The 15,262-nt window shown below is 51.7% G+C and overlaps 1 protein-coding gene and 1 long non-coding RNA gene across 6 annotated transcripts in view; both read left to right on the top strand.

Annotated features, from left to right (window-relative positions):
• Positions 1–7,765, top strand: part of PHKA2 (phosphorylase kinase regulatory subunit alpha 2) — a 69,564-nt gene extending 61,799 nt beyond the window's left edge. For 3 of the 5 annotated variants that reach the window (XM_033106825.1, XM_033106823.1, XM_033106824.1), the window contains exons 29-34: positions 31–60; positions 1,519–1,572; positions 3,401–3,571; positions 5,607–5,660; positions 6,365–6,565; positions 7,098–7,765. In XM_033106825.1, the coding sequence (XP_032962716.1) occupies positions 31–60; positions 1,519–1,572; positions 3,401–3,571; positions 5,607–5,660; positions 6,365–6,565; positions 7,098–7,268 (681 nt within the window). In that variant the 3' untranslated portion in view covers positions 7,269–7,765. The remainder of the gene's footprint in view (positions 1–30; positions 61–1,518; positions 1,573–3,400; positions 3,572–5,606; positions 5,661–6,364; positions 6,566–7,097) is intronic. The other 2 variants (XM_033106826.1, XM_033106827.1) reach the window with 2 other exon arrangements.
• Positions 7,766–11,151: 3,386 nt separating this feature from the next.
• The window catches only part of LOC117025224 (uncharacterized), a 69,369-nt gene continuing 65,258 nt past the window's right edge, over positions 11,152–15,262 (top strand). The window contains exon 1 of the long non-coding RNA XR_004423567.1: positions 11,152–11,266. This is a non-coding gene — a long non-coding RNA (uncharacterized LOC117025224). The remainder of the gene's footprint in view (positions 11,267–15,262) is intronic.

The raw sequence follows: 15,262 nt of genomic DNA on the forward strand, positions 1-15,262 counted from the left end.
GTTTATTTCCTGATGTATTTTTACTTTCAGATGACTAGACGATTTAGTGCTGATGAACAGGTGAAACATCTTTGTCTTGTTTCATCCTTTACTGTCTGTGTGTGCTTCATGTTCTTTCTGGCTTGAATGTGGAAAGTGAGGCTGTGAATACAGAGAGTAAGCGCGTGGAGAACGGTTCTTCCCATCAAACAGGCTTGGGTGGAGGTGACTCCACAGGTGGAACAGGCAGAGTGCTGGATTTAAAAGCGGGAGAAATGGCCTTGTCCCATGCCTTTAGATAAAATCCGTTTATCAGACTCTTGGGTTTTGCAGAATACTTTGTGAAAGAGATGGACCCGAGCTCTGCCTCGGCGGGAGTTTCTGTTCAGAAAAATGGAAAATAAGTAGGGAAAAGTAAAATGTGGTCATTGATTATATTGGTAGAAAGAATACTGCTATTTCTGTCCCCAGATTGCCTGGGTGGGGACTTAACCCTGGAAGGACAAAATGTAAGGCTACTGTTCTTTTATATCACGTTTGTGCCATGCTTCCTCCTCCTTCCTCCAGAAAATTAGAGTCACGTTCCTAATGACTGAATGTCTCGATGACTGAGAGCGCGTAGAGGTTTCGGATAATGACATGCAGACTCTATGTTGTCCCAGGATAAAGCACACGTGCTCTCTCATTTGAATTTATGCTCTTTCCAATTAAAGAACAGACTTTCCAAACATGTTCCTTTGCCAGCCACTTGATGGCACCGTCCCTCTGGTTACCCACATCCTCATGATGGCTGACCATGGGGGAATATGGGTGGTTCCCTGCGCCTCCATTTAATGTCGTCCTTTCATATTATGGGAACAAAATGATCACCGTTCTTCTTTGATGGGTTGAGATTCAGTTAGCCAGTACAAGTTTTGTATTTGGCCACTTCCATCAAGTAAACATATTTTCTCTGTCCAAAATTTAATAGATGCCATGGCATTTTAGATTTCTGTTCACTTTTGCAGGAACACTGGGCATGGGTACATGTGTGTGTGCTCAGGCACTATCCCCATGCAAAATAAGGGTACATTCTAGATTTTTAGATGAAGACATACTTATCTGGCCAAAGGTTATCAGCCTGATCTTATTCATTCATTTAAAAAATATCTATTAAATGACAATAGGTGCCAGATGCTAAATGCTGGTGATGGGTATTTTGTTGGTTTCTGTAGATTGTCACAACTCTTAACATAAAAGATTAGCATTTCATGGCTGTGGCTTTGGAAAATTAATTGGGCCTTAACTTGATGAGGTACCCTCCCCATAGGACTAGAATGTGGTACCATTTCATAGTGAGAGAAAGAACATTTCCCAAGTTCATTGCCCTGCCCTGCTGATCTCTGAGGCTGTTTGCCTGGTTTGTGAGTAAGAACTTCTGTCTGCCCGCATCCTCTGCACTTCTTTCCGCAGGTGTTTTCCGTGCTGTTTCATACTCCTCTCTGTTTGCGTCGTTTGGTGTCACTGCACATGACTGAATGGACTCTCTTTGTCTTGTAGCTCTTTTCTGTGAGCCAGGCCGTGTCCAGCAGTGCACATTGCTCCAAGTCTATGGTAAACCATGCGTCCCAACCGTTGTCCTTCTTACCGCCACCTCCTTGCTGGTGGTGACTTGATTTCTTGTTGCCCTTCTCGTGCTCCCACCTCATCTTTAACTCCCAAAGATTTGAACAGGTTCCAGTGTTTTCATTTGACTGCCATGATGAGGAGAGTGTAGAAAGAAAGCCGAGAAATTCTTGAACTGAGCTTGGTTTGGCCAGGAGCTTCCGGATGCTTTGAGGCAGCTTTTCTGTGCCTGTATCGAGCCACGGTAGTGAGCCATTACCCACACATGCTGATTAGCACTCTACTCATAATGCACTGCTTGGCGTGAGGCCTCAGACCAAGTGGGTGATTAGGAAGTGCTCCGACTGCAGAGGCGAGTCTGAATCTTCCTCTCGAAATGAGGAGAAAACCAGCTGAGTCATTGATGAGTGCAGCTGTAATTACTTTTATTTGTATCTAATTGTTGCCATATTTAAATGGCAGTAATGAGCCCAATGGAATAACCCAGCCTAACAGCCTTTTCAAAATAAGATCTGATGAAGTCGCAATGAGTCCATAGAGAACACTCCTGCCTCCTGCCCTGCTAGTACGCTTAACATTTGGATTTCATTTTCAAACCTTTAAATTTGATGGTGCACATTGAGAAATGAAACTGCCAGATAGCCCAGAACAAAGGTAATGTGTAAGGATGAAGGTTATTATCCCTTTCCTACCTGGAGACCATGCGTTTAGAATGCATCCATAGGAAGAAGGCAGGCCTGGAGCTTTGCTGCAGGGAGGGAGTGTAGCATGGCCTCACCAGGTCTGCTACTGGGGGGCAGGTCTCCAGTCCCCCACTGGGAGCCTCTCTGAGCTGAGTCTGCCTTCCTCGTGGTAGGGCCTGCCAAGGCCAGAGCAGAACCACTGGCCCTGCCCCAGTGCTTCCCTCATGGAGGCAATTCCAGCCTCAGGCGAGGAGGTGAGCAGGAGATGACGCCCTCTCACCTGTTCCTCAGCAAAGCATGTGTTCCTGGCTTGGAGGCAGCCATTGCCCCCAACCAGGATAAAGCTCTGTGCTGAAAACAGGCAGAGTAGAGAACAGATGGAAAAGGACCAGTGGATATACCATACTCTCTGAGGTCCCCACTACTAAATGTGGATCTCCAGCCACTCCAGACCCTCTCCCACCCCATGTTATGTGTGGGGCTCTCTGTGGCACCTGCCCTGTGAGAAGGTGACTACCACTTCTCTGTGGCACTACAGAAGGGAAGTGGGCACTTTGGCATTGTCTCCCTGGGCTGCGGTACCTCTGGGGGACTCATGTCCTCCGAGAGCCCAGTGGCTCTCTCTGGGCCCTCCCACAGCAATACAAGAAGGCCTTGGCAGTGACAGCTGACCTCCCTGAGCACTTACCACCAGCCGGGTATGTTCATGGGGTTTCCTACATCTTCATTCAATGAGTGCCCCTGGCCAGCTCCCTGAAGCGGTCCGACTGTGTCCCCCAGGCCTGTGCAGATGAGACCCAGAGCTACTGTCAGGCTGGGGGATTGCTGCAGCCAGTGTTGAGCTGGGATTCAGAGCTGACCCCGGAGCCCACACCCTCACCTGCTCAGCGCCCCCGTCAGGTCGGGGTCCTTGCTACTGCACTCTCTCGTGGGGCCGGGCAGAGTGCATGCAACAAGTTCAGTAACCAAACTGGTATGTGACAGAGTTAATCCAGCTTTAAGAAATGGCCCGGGTAGAATCAAGGGACCATGTTCCTCTCTGGGCAAGTGGTGATCTGGTCTTTCGATCGCCAGAGCAACCCTGCCGCACCAGTTCTGAGGCTTCTGAAGGCCATGCGCTGTCTGTCTTGCAGAGGTCCAGCAGCCCGTCCTCGCCCACTGGCACGTCATCGTCAGACTCAGGCGGGCATCACATTGGCTGGGGGGAGCGGCAGGGCCAGTGGCTGCGCAGGAGAAGGCTGGATGGGGCCATCAACAGGGTGCCCGTGGGATTCTACCAGAAGGTGTGGAAGATCCTTCAGAAGGTAAGCTTGGTCTTGGGGTTGGGGGACACACGCTCCCAGGGAAATGAACCAACCCCCCCTTACTCCCTTTGTGGGGCGTGGTGGCACCTATAGGTATCATCAAGTAGCATGTGGCTGTAGAACAAGCCAACACATAGCCCCCAACCTTGGGTAGCTCACAGCCTAGAGCAGGCTTTCCCTACCTTGGCACCACTGACATAGGGGGTTGGGGAATTCTTTTTTGTGGGGGACTGTCGTGTGCATTGTGGGATGTGTGGCAGCATCTCTGGCCTCCACCCAATAGATGCCAGTAGCACCCCCCCCCAATTATGACAACCAAAAATGTCTCCAAATATTGCCAAGTGTTCCCTGAGCTGCAAATGACCCCTGATTGAGAACCACTGGCTGGAACCACAGCAAGTTAGATAAGGTGGCAGGCCAGGTTGTGTGGGACCACCTTTGACATATTAGGAACGTAGAAAAGTCAGAAGATAGACAAGAACCAGAGAAGGGAGGGAAAGCTTTGGATGAAAACAACATGACATAGAGGATCCAGAACAACACCCCAGTCCTTAGGCTCCTGCACGTTCAGGCACACATGGCGTCCACGCCGTTCAGCGACATGATCAGGTCTTGAGGGAAAAAAGCAACGGAGAGCTTCCAGTCTGACTCCGGGTCCTAGGTGCCCTGACGGCACAAGCCCCACATGCCCTGGGCTGCCTCTGCTTCCCCACCTGGAGGACAGGGTTCTGAAACCCACTCCCTTTAGCCAATTGCCCACAACACGTGTGGCCACCAGATAGGACTGCATTTCCCGGCTCCCTGGGGCTGTGAAAATCTCCACAGAGGTCATCAGAAACATGTAAGGTGACAGCCAGAGAATGCACTGCATGCACCTGAGCAAGGGAGAGCCCAGCCCGAACACCTGTTGCCAAAGAGGGGTGTGTGGGGGAAGCCATGCCCCTTGGGTCTGCACCCACATTCTGTCCACCTCCCACATCAGCCCCACAGCATTTGTGTCTCCCTGGGTCCCACGAGAGGGACAGTCTGCCTCAGTTCAAAGCTTCTGTACAAACCAGAAACCATGGGCAGGACCGATTTTTTTTCATAAGCTGTTTTGTTAGCTCATTTCACAGCAGGAGAGGAGAGAAAAGTCACCCCAAACAGCCAATAATGCGGTCTTTCTGTGGCCGGGCCTGGTAGGGAGCCTGTGGCCTCTCTGCTGTGTGGGGACCGCCGCCGTCCTGGCCGAGCTGGGCCCGGGAGGGCAGCGCAGTCGTCCTCATGCAGCTGGCTCCCGGTCCCCACGCGCGAGCAGAGCCCTCAGAGCCCACCAAGGCCTGTACTTCTCCATTCTCCGTCTCGTGTCAGGAGGCACGAGTGTTTGCCGCCTCTCTACCCTCAGCCCCCCAGGGACAGGGGAGGGCAGCTGCTGCCGGCCAGGGCACTGGGATTTAGAAGGCAGCCAATTAGACTAGAACAAACAGTTCCTAGAAAATCTCCCCACTCTTCCTGGGGCATCACACGCTTCCATCCGGACTCCCACTGGCTCAATACCAAGACACTTTTATTATGAAAATGCAGCATTTTGTATTGAGTCGACGCTTGATATTTATATACATGGGTGTGCATGTGCGTGTCTGTGCATGTGCTCAAGCTTTTTGTGATTGGTGCTTATTATAGAAATCTCAAAAATAGATGCCTGCAAAGGCACAGAAGTATACTTCGCCAGTAAGAGCCATGAAAATCTCCCTTTATGTGGTACCAAATGAGGCCTCCCAGCCAAGTGAAATGTAGAGCTTTCACAGAGGAGGACCCAGCAGCTCCCTGGGGCATTGTTCATGCGAGATCTGAAACATGCCTGCTGGTTCCCTAGAATTGTTGCATCGAAAACAGCCTGTGGGCAGTGAGAACAGCTCTCTAAAAATAAATGACAGTCTGGCATGTTCCAGCCCTCGTGCAGGTTTCCAAGGCAGAGCAACTTGAGTATGTGTGCATACTTGTCAATTGCATTCTGGAATCTGACTGAAATGTGATGTGTGTATTCTGTCTCCAGTGCCATGGTCTTTCCATCGATGGTTATGTGCTCCCATCCTCAACAACACAAGAGGTACGATGGGAAAAACTCAAACGCTGTCCTACCACCGTTTTCACCAAGTGCTGTATTTCGTGGACTCTGACCACTCATGCTTCTTTGAAGCTTCTTACATATAGACAGGCCATTTTGTAGGTCCGATCTTTTTAGCCACTCAACCCTCAAATTTTGCAAAGTTTCTCTCCCGCACTTATTAGCATCACCTTTTCTCTTTCTCCTCAGAAACAGCACCGTCAAGGTCTTTAGATTTGCCCCATAGAACCCTATTAAGAGAAAAGAGCAAAGCTGCATGGCACACATGGACCCACGTGCAGCCTCCTCTGGCCCCTCTTTCCACTGACCTCAGACATCTTCCCTGGTTTCTTTTCCCCTAGTCATTCTTTTACCAGGTGATGTTTTAGTTTTTACCCTGCCCCAGGCACCATGCCACATGCCACAGGAATGATGAAGAAGAAAGAGAAATAAGAAATGGTCCCTGCCCCCTGGAAGTCACAGTCCAGTGGGGTAGGTAAATAAAGCTAGGACAAGGTCAACTGCCTCCCAGACAGAGCCATCTGCCTCCTGCTCTAGAAGATTCCTGCTGGCAGAATGAGAACAGTGGCCAGAAAGGAGGCAGCATTTAAGCTGAACCCAGAGCCCAGTGGGCGCTGTGCTCAGGTTGCTGACAGGACTGCGTCCATCCTGGCTCACTCCTGACCCGCTGCGGGTCCCTTTGGCAGATGACCCCGCAGGAGATCAAGTTTGCTGTCCACGTTGAGTCGGTGCTCAACCGCGTGCCCCAGCCCGAGTACCGGCAGCTGCTGGTGGAGGCCATCATGGTGCTGACGCTGCTCTCGGACACGGACATGAACAGCATTGGCGGCATCATCCACGTGGACCAGATTGTGCAGATGGCCAACCAGCTGTTCCTGCAGGACCAGGTGGGTGTGCCCGGGCCTGCCCAGTCCCCCCACAGCCGAGGTGGGGACAGAGGTAGGGAAGCCAGGTTGGCTGGCATTTGTCTCTATCAAGGCTAGAGATTCTGTGTCCAATAGGAAAGAATGTTCTCGAACAAAGAAAATGTCATCACAGATGGTGAAAATGTCAACCATTTGGTGAGAAAACAGCACAGTGGCCACTTGGGAAATATAAAGACCTTTGGAGATAGACAGGCCCGTTTCAGCATAGGTTTTAGTGCAAACACCACCCTTGCTCATATATGTCCTTGGGTAAACAAAACCACTTACTCTGCACCCAGAGTCGCATTAGGAGAAGCCGTCCTCATTAAAGTCGGTGATACCCTGCGAACCGGCACACGTGGGAACCTAGTGCAGTGCCCGGAGCAGGCGCCATAGGCTCTCCTGCCCCAGGCCTGGAGCTCTTCTCTGCAGGCCGTGGGCCTCGGCATGCAGTTATCACAGGCTATGAGAGCGAACTCTACTCATTCTTTACCTCTTCCTTTTCCTGCTGCAGATGTCAACTGGAGCCATGGACACTCTAGAGAAAGACCAAGCCACAGGCATTTGCCACTTTTTTTACGACAGTGCTCCGAGTGGGGCTTATGGGACAATGACCTACCTAACGAAGGCCGTGGCTACTCATCTGCAGGAATTGCTGCCCAATTCAGGCTGCCAGATGCAATAGGGCCTCAGCCCTTTCTAAGTCTGTCACTTGCCCCGTAGCCTCACTGGAAACTTTCTTCTGTTCCCCAAGATCCCCTGTGCTGTCACAAAAGCATGTCCCATCAGAAACACTGGCAAGGAAGAGATGCCAGTGACTGACCTGAAACCAGTGTTTGTCCAAGCCACGGAAAGAGCCAAGGAGTCCTGTGCTCCCCCAAGGAGCGGCATGGGACTATTATCTAGGTTCGTTTTGCTGGAACATTTGCCACAGCATCTGGCCTCCTGGAGCCGGAGGAGGAAGTGGAAACTGGTGTCTTTTGAGTGCAGAATGAACTGAGAAGCAGCCTACATTGGCTCTTACACAGAGCTACCAAAATCGGTTTGATGAGCTAGTGCACATCTTAAAGATCCTTCCAGTAGCTAGACAAGCAGACCTTGTTCAGGGGAACAGCTTACCAGGATGCAGTCTGTCTATGGACCAAACTGTTTACCAAATAGAACAACTCTCTTTCTGTGGAAGTTTGCTTTTCTTGTGCCTTGCTTTTTTTTCTTGGTCTCGTTTTATTGGCATAGCTACTTTCGTGTGACATAATTCTCTCTCACCAAGATGTCAAAAATTGCTCCCAGTTAACTTTGGCTCATGGTTTTCAAGGATTTTATCCTGGCCGCCCATAAATGATGGGTTTCTCCTGCCTTCTTCCTACATCTTCCGGAATCTAGCAAAACAAAAACCAATGGCAGGGAGGATCAAACTCGTCTTATAGTTGGGCCACCTGTTGTTTTGGGGCTGGAGCAGGCAGGGAGTTCCTCTGGAAGTCCTGTGTCCCCCACCCCACCCCTGCATGGGGTGACCGCCCTGGCAGGACAGTGAGCGGCCCCTCCACCGAGCTCCAGGGGACCCATGTGATGGGTACGCAGCACCCGATGCCATGGAAATTGGTGGCGTGCTCCCGTAAAAGTAATGCTTCTTTCTCACGACAGAGCCAGGCTGGGGACGCATCCCTTCTTATGGAAGCACTGCCATCTTGATGCTCTCAGGTAGCTGTGGTTGGGGGCCTTGACTGTAGAGGAACAAGGACAAATCCTGACAGGGCAGGGCCTCGCCAGGCTTTTGTCAATATCCTGGTGGATGCGGTTTCTCTCCAGCCGTTGTCTTCCTTGGGGAGTAGGGGTTGGGGAGGGGGAAACCACTGTTGTTCGGGAAAACCTGGTGGCCACATGGTGAGAGCTCTGGCTGGTTAAGAGTGATGGGTTAGATTGTGACAACTCTGCCTCTGAAATGGGAACGTGGCCATTGGATCTTTGCTCGCAAGTTTACATGAAGGTGGAGAAAGCCTATGCTCTAGCTGCTTTTAGGGGACATCGCCATGCCCGGCGTCCCTCAGAGTCAAGATGCAGTAAGCAGACTTTGTTCAGTCCAAGGCAAGTACTTTGCAGTTGCCCCTGGGAGAAACAGTATAGAACACGAGATTCGGTGTCCTTACCTGGGCTCGGTGGTCTTTAGGCACCATTCACCTGGGACGTCAATGCTTTTGTTTCCTATTTCTTCAAAACGACAGTACTTTCCTTGCTAAGGTACAAACTAGTTATATAGAGGGTAAGGCACTGGAATCTCAGCTTCTGCTCCAGGGGACGTCTGCATGCCCCTCTCCTCCCCTCACCCTTCTTCCTCCTCCCCATTAATGTCAGTATATAAAACCTTTCTCCTCGTATTACTGGATCCTCCCTTCATTTGTCCCCACGTGTTGAGAAAGCATTCTCTGTGCCAGGTGTGGGAATACAAAGATAAATGAGATGTGACTTGGCACTCAAGGACCTCGCCCCAACAAGGAAAGCCGTGCTTCAGCGTGGCGGGGGCAGTGTTAGAGAGCCAGACAAGATATAGGAGTGGGAAGGAGGGGCCTGCCCAGAGCACTGGCACTGGAGGGGCAGATCTCAGTGACAGTGGGGGCACCATGCCCCGGAGCCTCCATGTCCGTGCCCCGTCTTCCCTGGGAAGTCTGTTTGCTCCCATTTGCCTCTGAGGGTCCAGGGGGGTCACAGCCACCCAGGTTTCATAGTAGCATTTTCATAGCCTTTATTTTTCGTGTCCTGAAGACATGCTCGCCATAAGTGAGACTCCCTGGTGGACCAGTTCAGACACAGGTAATGTAGGAAAGGTACAAGCTGTGAAAGTCCCGCTCGCTTTTTGGGAGAAGGCCTCAAGAAGAGTTACAACCCTCCTAAATGAGCCAGGTGCTAATTTAGAACAATCCCCTGCCCGTGGATGACGCGCAGAGCCACAGATGCTATGTTTGGGCTTACCAACCAAAGCAGGCCGGGAGAAGAGCCATAATAAGCAATTCAACCAAGCCTTCGATTCACTCTTTTGAAACCTCTTTCAAATGAAATCCTGAAATAGTACTGCATTTCCACAGGCTTCAAGCTGTCAGCTTCAAAGAAGGAGAACAGGCTTCTGAGGCTTGATCCTTGCGCGAGCAGCTGAGGCCCACGCAGCGAAGAGGAACAGATGTTGGAGGGGGGTGGTGGAGGCCCTGTCCTGACCATCCTGGCCTCTTCAGAGTGGGTTTCCTCCTGAGGAGAAAGAGGCTGCAGCACCAGGGGGCTCTGGGTGGGGGGGTGCCCTTTCCTCGCTCCCTCCTCAGAGCAGAGGCCAGTTTTGACCTTCGCTGGGGCTGGAGGCAGCATGTTCTGTTTCAGAGCCACAAACAAACATTTCTTTTGACATCCTCCATTGAAAAGCAGCCAGCCACCCCACCCACTGCTCAGCCTGGTTTTGACCCGGGTGAATCTTGCAGCAAAGAATAAGGTTCTGTCACTGAGTCCGACTGGCCTTCTGTGGGGACAGAGTCCCAGAGAGCAGTTTCCAGGCTCTCGGCCTCACGTGGAAAGGTGCTGGCTCAGGTAGTAGATGGCCGTCAGCTGTAACCAGTTAGCCAAGTAGCCACTGATATAACTGCCGTGGCTGCACTGGTTGGTGAGTCAATCGGTTGGCAGGCAGAGATGCGGACAGCAGGTTGTAGGTCGTGTGACTCCAGCCTCCAGTGAGACTATGGTGGTATGACTCCCCTATTTATGGCTCCGTGGGTGTTCCTTTTTGGCCTCACCGTGTCCTGCGTTCTTGTGTGGGGAGCGGGACCAGAGACCCTGCAGGCCGCCTCGCATGACACATGGCGCAGTGAGCAGGGTCCCCCGCCATGACACCTTCCATCCCAGCTCTGACCTGGGCGAGTTATTTAGCCTCCGTGTGCCTCAGTTTGCCCATCTGGAAAATATGCAAGAGGCCTACAGACTGGCACGGGAGTAAGCGTGAGGGAATCACAGGAACCCCCCCCCCCCAGTTGGGGACCAGGAGCTTCCTGTTTACAAGAAGCCAGATATGCCCAACGGCAACTCAGCCAGGCTCTCCCGGCCATGCCAGTGTCTCCTGGGGTGGGTGTCTGTCAGCTCAGCTTCTGCAACCCTTGTGAGGTGCGGTGAATGGAAGGAGAGACTGTTATGCATTAGCTGCCTGGATAGAGAGGATGTAAATGCTCCCTTTGTAAAAGAAAAAAGACCAGAAGATCAGGACACAGGAGAAACAGTTTGTCAGTTGATTGATGCCATTTATTTCTGGACAAAAAGACAAGAGGCTCGACCTCCCTTGATGTAAGTTAGAGCAGAACCATCTCTCAGTTCTATTGACTTGCGTATAAGTCTGGCAAATAGGTTTTAGTCTTCTCTGTTTCCTTGTCAGAAGGTACAAAAGCCTCCCACCCCTCCCTTGGCGCCATTATCTTTCAAGGTGACTCATGCTTTTAAAGTCCCTGCCATCTGTTCTATGTGTCTCTGCACTTTGCATGGTCCCAGAATGCCTTCTGTTCTCTGGGACTTGGCCACTGATAGCTCTGCTTGTGAGGGGACAGTAAAGCCACTGTCATTCCCTTAAAGCCCCCTTGTCCTCCTCAGAAAGCCATTTGGGAAAAGCCATGTCCTTGAGTTACCAAGAGAGTTCTCTGAGGAAGGAGAAGACCTGAACCGGTAAGAGACTATTCTTGAGTCTAATGCACGGAGTGTTTGACTGATGGTCTGGAAGAGAGAAAAATTCCATCAGAAAACGTGTGTGTGTGTGTGTGTGTGTGTGTGTGTGTGTAAGGAACATATGTGCAATTTAGGCAAAAATGCCTTCTTAGAAGGACAGGAATAATTGGAACCAATGAACTCTGAAGTCATGTGATTTATCCTTCTGCCTGATTGCAATATGTCATCTATTCTGAAAAATGAATTGCTCAGAAAGCATTTATTGTGCATTCATTGCTTGGCATGCAGAAATATGGAGTAGTGTGGTAGGAGATGAAAAAATTCCTCTTTCGTTTGTGAAGACCTCTAAGGAAGGCGACTTCCCAGCCTCCCGTGGAAACATTCCTAGCACTGGTCTGCCAGGGCATCCACGCCTGAAACCTAAATCCTGAGCAGCTTTGGCCCATCTCTCAGCGGGGTGGCTGCCAGATGCATCCACCTCCAGCTGGTGCACCTGAGGCGCCAGACTTTGCAAAGGGCACGGCTTTGGGTTGTCCACATGGGACCAAGCTGCATCTGAATTGGACACGGCGCAGTGATTGTGCTTCCATGTCTCCTTTACTGAAAGAGCTTTCAAGATACAAACCCAGGATAGACACGCACAGCAGAAATCACAGTCATTGGTTCTAATCTTTCATGACTTCAGTGTCACCCTCTGCCACGGTGTCACAGTTCTTATTTGCAAGTAACAGAAAGCAACTCTGGCTGCGTAGGAAATATGGTAAATCACATGGTAGCCAAGCTTGGCTGCTCCCCGGCCAGGAACAAGGTCCCCTTGTCACTCCCAGGTGTTCCCAGGCTCACACCCTGGGGCTTACACCACAGATGCCCCCAAGCTGGCCACTGTCACTGGGATCATCGCCTCTGCTCTTTTCGAAACTAAATATAGTGGCTGCCACCTGTCACCAGAATGGATTCCACACAGCCGCTAGCTGTCAGTTCAGTCTCTGGCAGGTGTGTTGCATCAGCTGCGGGGGAAGGGCGGGTTGTTAGCTGAGAGGGAGGTTGGAAAAGCCCGTATGTGCCAGTTCCTCCTTCTAAAGTGGACACAGTGTTGGCTTCATAACGTGGGGGATCCCCCAGACCCAGGAAGGGAGCTTGGGTCCTGAGCCTACAAAACTAAGTGTCCACTACAGCCAGGATTCTTGGCGTTTATTTCTTTGTCCAGAAAAGAAAGACCTGTGCCCCCTGCCCCGTCTGTCCTGAGAACTCACCTAAGAGGCATGTGTGCCCTTTGGGGAAGGTTGTGCAGTGGGAGTGACGAGGAGCATGCAGGGGACTCCCAGAGCTCCCTCTGGGCTCATCTAAGACAATTGCAGGTTCTCCCTTTGGGTAGAAATGTCACTAAGTCGTCATGGCTGGATCGATGCTACTGCTCAGACCGCCAAGCCGACTACCTCCCAGCACTCCGCTTCCGAGGAGCTGTCACAACCCTGGAGCCAGAGCCCTGGAGGAATTGCCACTGGGCCTCGCAGTGTTTCCTGACCGCCAGCCCATCCCTGTTAGCCTTCTTTTGGACCCTGAGTGACAGCCCATCTGGGACAAGACAGAAATGATGGTCGCATCTTTCCTTCTAAGTCTTTAGCCAACTGGGGGATTTAAAAGTAAAGAATTGGAACTGCTTCGAGGTGTAAGCCTGTCTCCTGATAGTGTGGATCACGTTCCCCAGCTGTCACCCAGGATCAGTCCCTGTGTTCTTGCTCAATCCGAGTCACTCTCATGGGGTCAAGGGAGCATAGCCATTAAGGCAAGTCGGCCTGTCTCTGCCTGTCCCCTCCCTCTCTGTCTCCCTCTGTGGCAGCAGCATGTGTACCTCCTGCAGTCCCCTCTCCCTCCTTAACCACAGAGCTCTGGAGCTAAAACGGTCCAGGAGGCTCCGAGGCAGCTTTGAGCGGTCCTTGCACTGCCAGCCGGGGAGGCAGCTCTTTGTGTGGGGAGATGGAACGGTGAAGTGGGCCCTTGCCATGAAGCATCGGCCCTTGCACTGACCTCACAACCTGAATCTCCGGCAGTCTCGGCTTCTCATCCCCCAAAGCAGTGAGCTAATGTGCTGCAGTGATCGCACACACACACACACCGTATGTTTTTGTCCCTGGTCCCCTGATTGAGACCGGAGATAGCTTCTGCGCTGTCAGCACACATTTATGTGGTTGGTGCTATGCTTGGCAGGCTGCAGTGTAGACGGCTGTAGGCCTAGCAGGGGAAGAGATAAAATAAGCAAGTGAAAAGGGAGAGAGGGGTCAAATTAGAGCCCAGAGCTGGAGAACTGCTCACTCTGAGAATAGGGCCAGCTGAGGCTGGAACCCAGGGAGGGGGATCAGAGATGCCATACCAAAGCCCCTCGTCACTCGATGCTAGGCACCACTCCTCCACCAGGACCAGCCCTGTTTTCTGAACGATGCAAGGGGAAAGAAAGAGAAGACCACACTGGCACTGCTCGGGAAGGATTTACATAGGAGCTTGACGCCTCCAAACCCTCCCCTGGGTGTGATGGGCCCCCCAGTTGACGCAGGTCAAGGATGAGTAAAATGCGGCGGCTGGGTGGCTTAGTTGGTTAGAGCTCAAGCTCTGAGCAACGGGGTTGCCGGTTCGATTCCCACACGGGCCAGTGAGCTGCGCCCTCCACGACTAGATTGAAGACAACGAGCTGCCGCTGAGCTTCCAGAGCGGGGGCCGGATGGCTCAGTTGGTTAGAGCGCGAGCTCTCAACAACAACGTTGCCGGTTCAGTTCCCGCATGGGATGGTGGGCTGTGCCCCTGCAACTAAAGATTGAAAACAGCAACTGGACGTGGAGCTGAGCTGCGCCCTCCACAACTAGATTGAAGGACAATGACTTGGAGCTGATGGGCCCTGGGGAAAAACACATTTACCCAATTTAAAAAAAAAAAAAAAAAGGATGCCGGGGGGTTGGGGGGTACAACAGCTGGGTGCCGCCAAGGCCATCTCCAGGTCCCCCAGGTCTCCCTGTACCCCAGCCAAGGAGGCTGAGAAACCAACCCCTGATTCCTCCTCCCTCTTCTGCTTCCTCCCTCTTCTTCCCAGACAATAATCAAACGAGCAATTAAATGCATAACGTGTCAGGGGATGACAAGAGCCCTGGACAGGACAGGAATGACATAGAGAAAGAGGGCAAGGAGGCCTAGGGCCAATGGGGACTGTATGTTGAATTTGAGATCTCTGATAAGGCAGGATTTGTTTGGACACCTGGAAAAAATGTTGGCCTTAGCCAGGCAATACCTAGGGGAATAGCATGCCAGGCAGAGGGAACAGCCAGTGCAAAGGCTCTGAGGCAGGAGAGCACCTAATATGTTTGCAGACTGAGAAGGAGTTCAAAGTGGAGCCATGAGGGGGAAGAGTGTAGACTTTGGCTTTTGTCCCAAGTCACTGGAAGGTTTCAGACAGGAATGACACAATTATTGCCAATTCTTCCAGACATTTTGCTTTACAGGGATGCAGCACAGCGGGACATTAGCTAGAGGCAGAGGAGAGAAAGGTTTCACTGTAGAGCAGGTTTGGGGGGGACCGGGGTGGTATGGGAGCAAGTGCCCAAGGGAAAACTTCCTTCTACCCGCTTTGAGAAGCCCAGAAGCTCCTGGAGCAGCCTCTGCTTTGCTGCTGTAGCTGGAAAGTTGAGGTGATCGAATGATTGAATGACAGGGAAATTATTCCTGTACCGTTCCTCAACCCTCCTTCCCTGTCTCAGGCTTAAAACCCCGTATCCATTGACCATTTTGAAGCAAACATACACACGTGTGTACCCAGACATTGCCGCCTCTGTGACACTTCTGGGAATGGGGTTGACGGGTGGCAGAGGAACAGTGGCTGGGAATCCTTTCCCAGGTCTTACCCTCAGACTCAGCTTTGCCTGCTCTTGCCGGCCCTTGCAGAAGTTTCTCCCTGTCCCCAATGCAAGGGACTTCAGACCTTCTCTGCCATCTGCAAACGCCCGCCTACCT

Source organism: Rhinolophus ferrumequinum, chromosome X (genome assembly GCF_004115265.2).
Source record: "Rhinolophus ferrumequinum isolate MPI-CBG mRhiFer1 chromosome X, mRhiFer1_v1.p, whole genome shotgun sequence".
Classification (NCBI taxonomy): Eukaryota; Metazoa; Chordata; class Mammalia; order Chiroptera; family Rhinolophidae; genus Rhinolophus; species Rhinolophus ferrumequinum.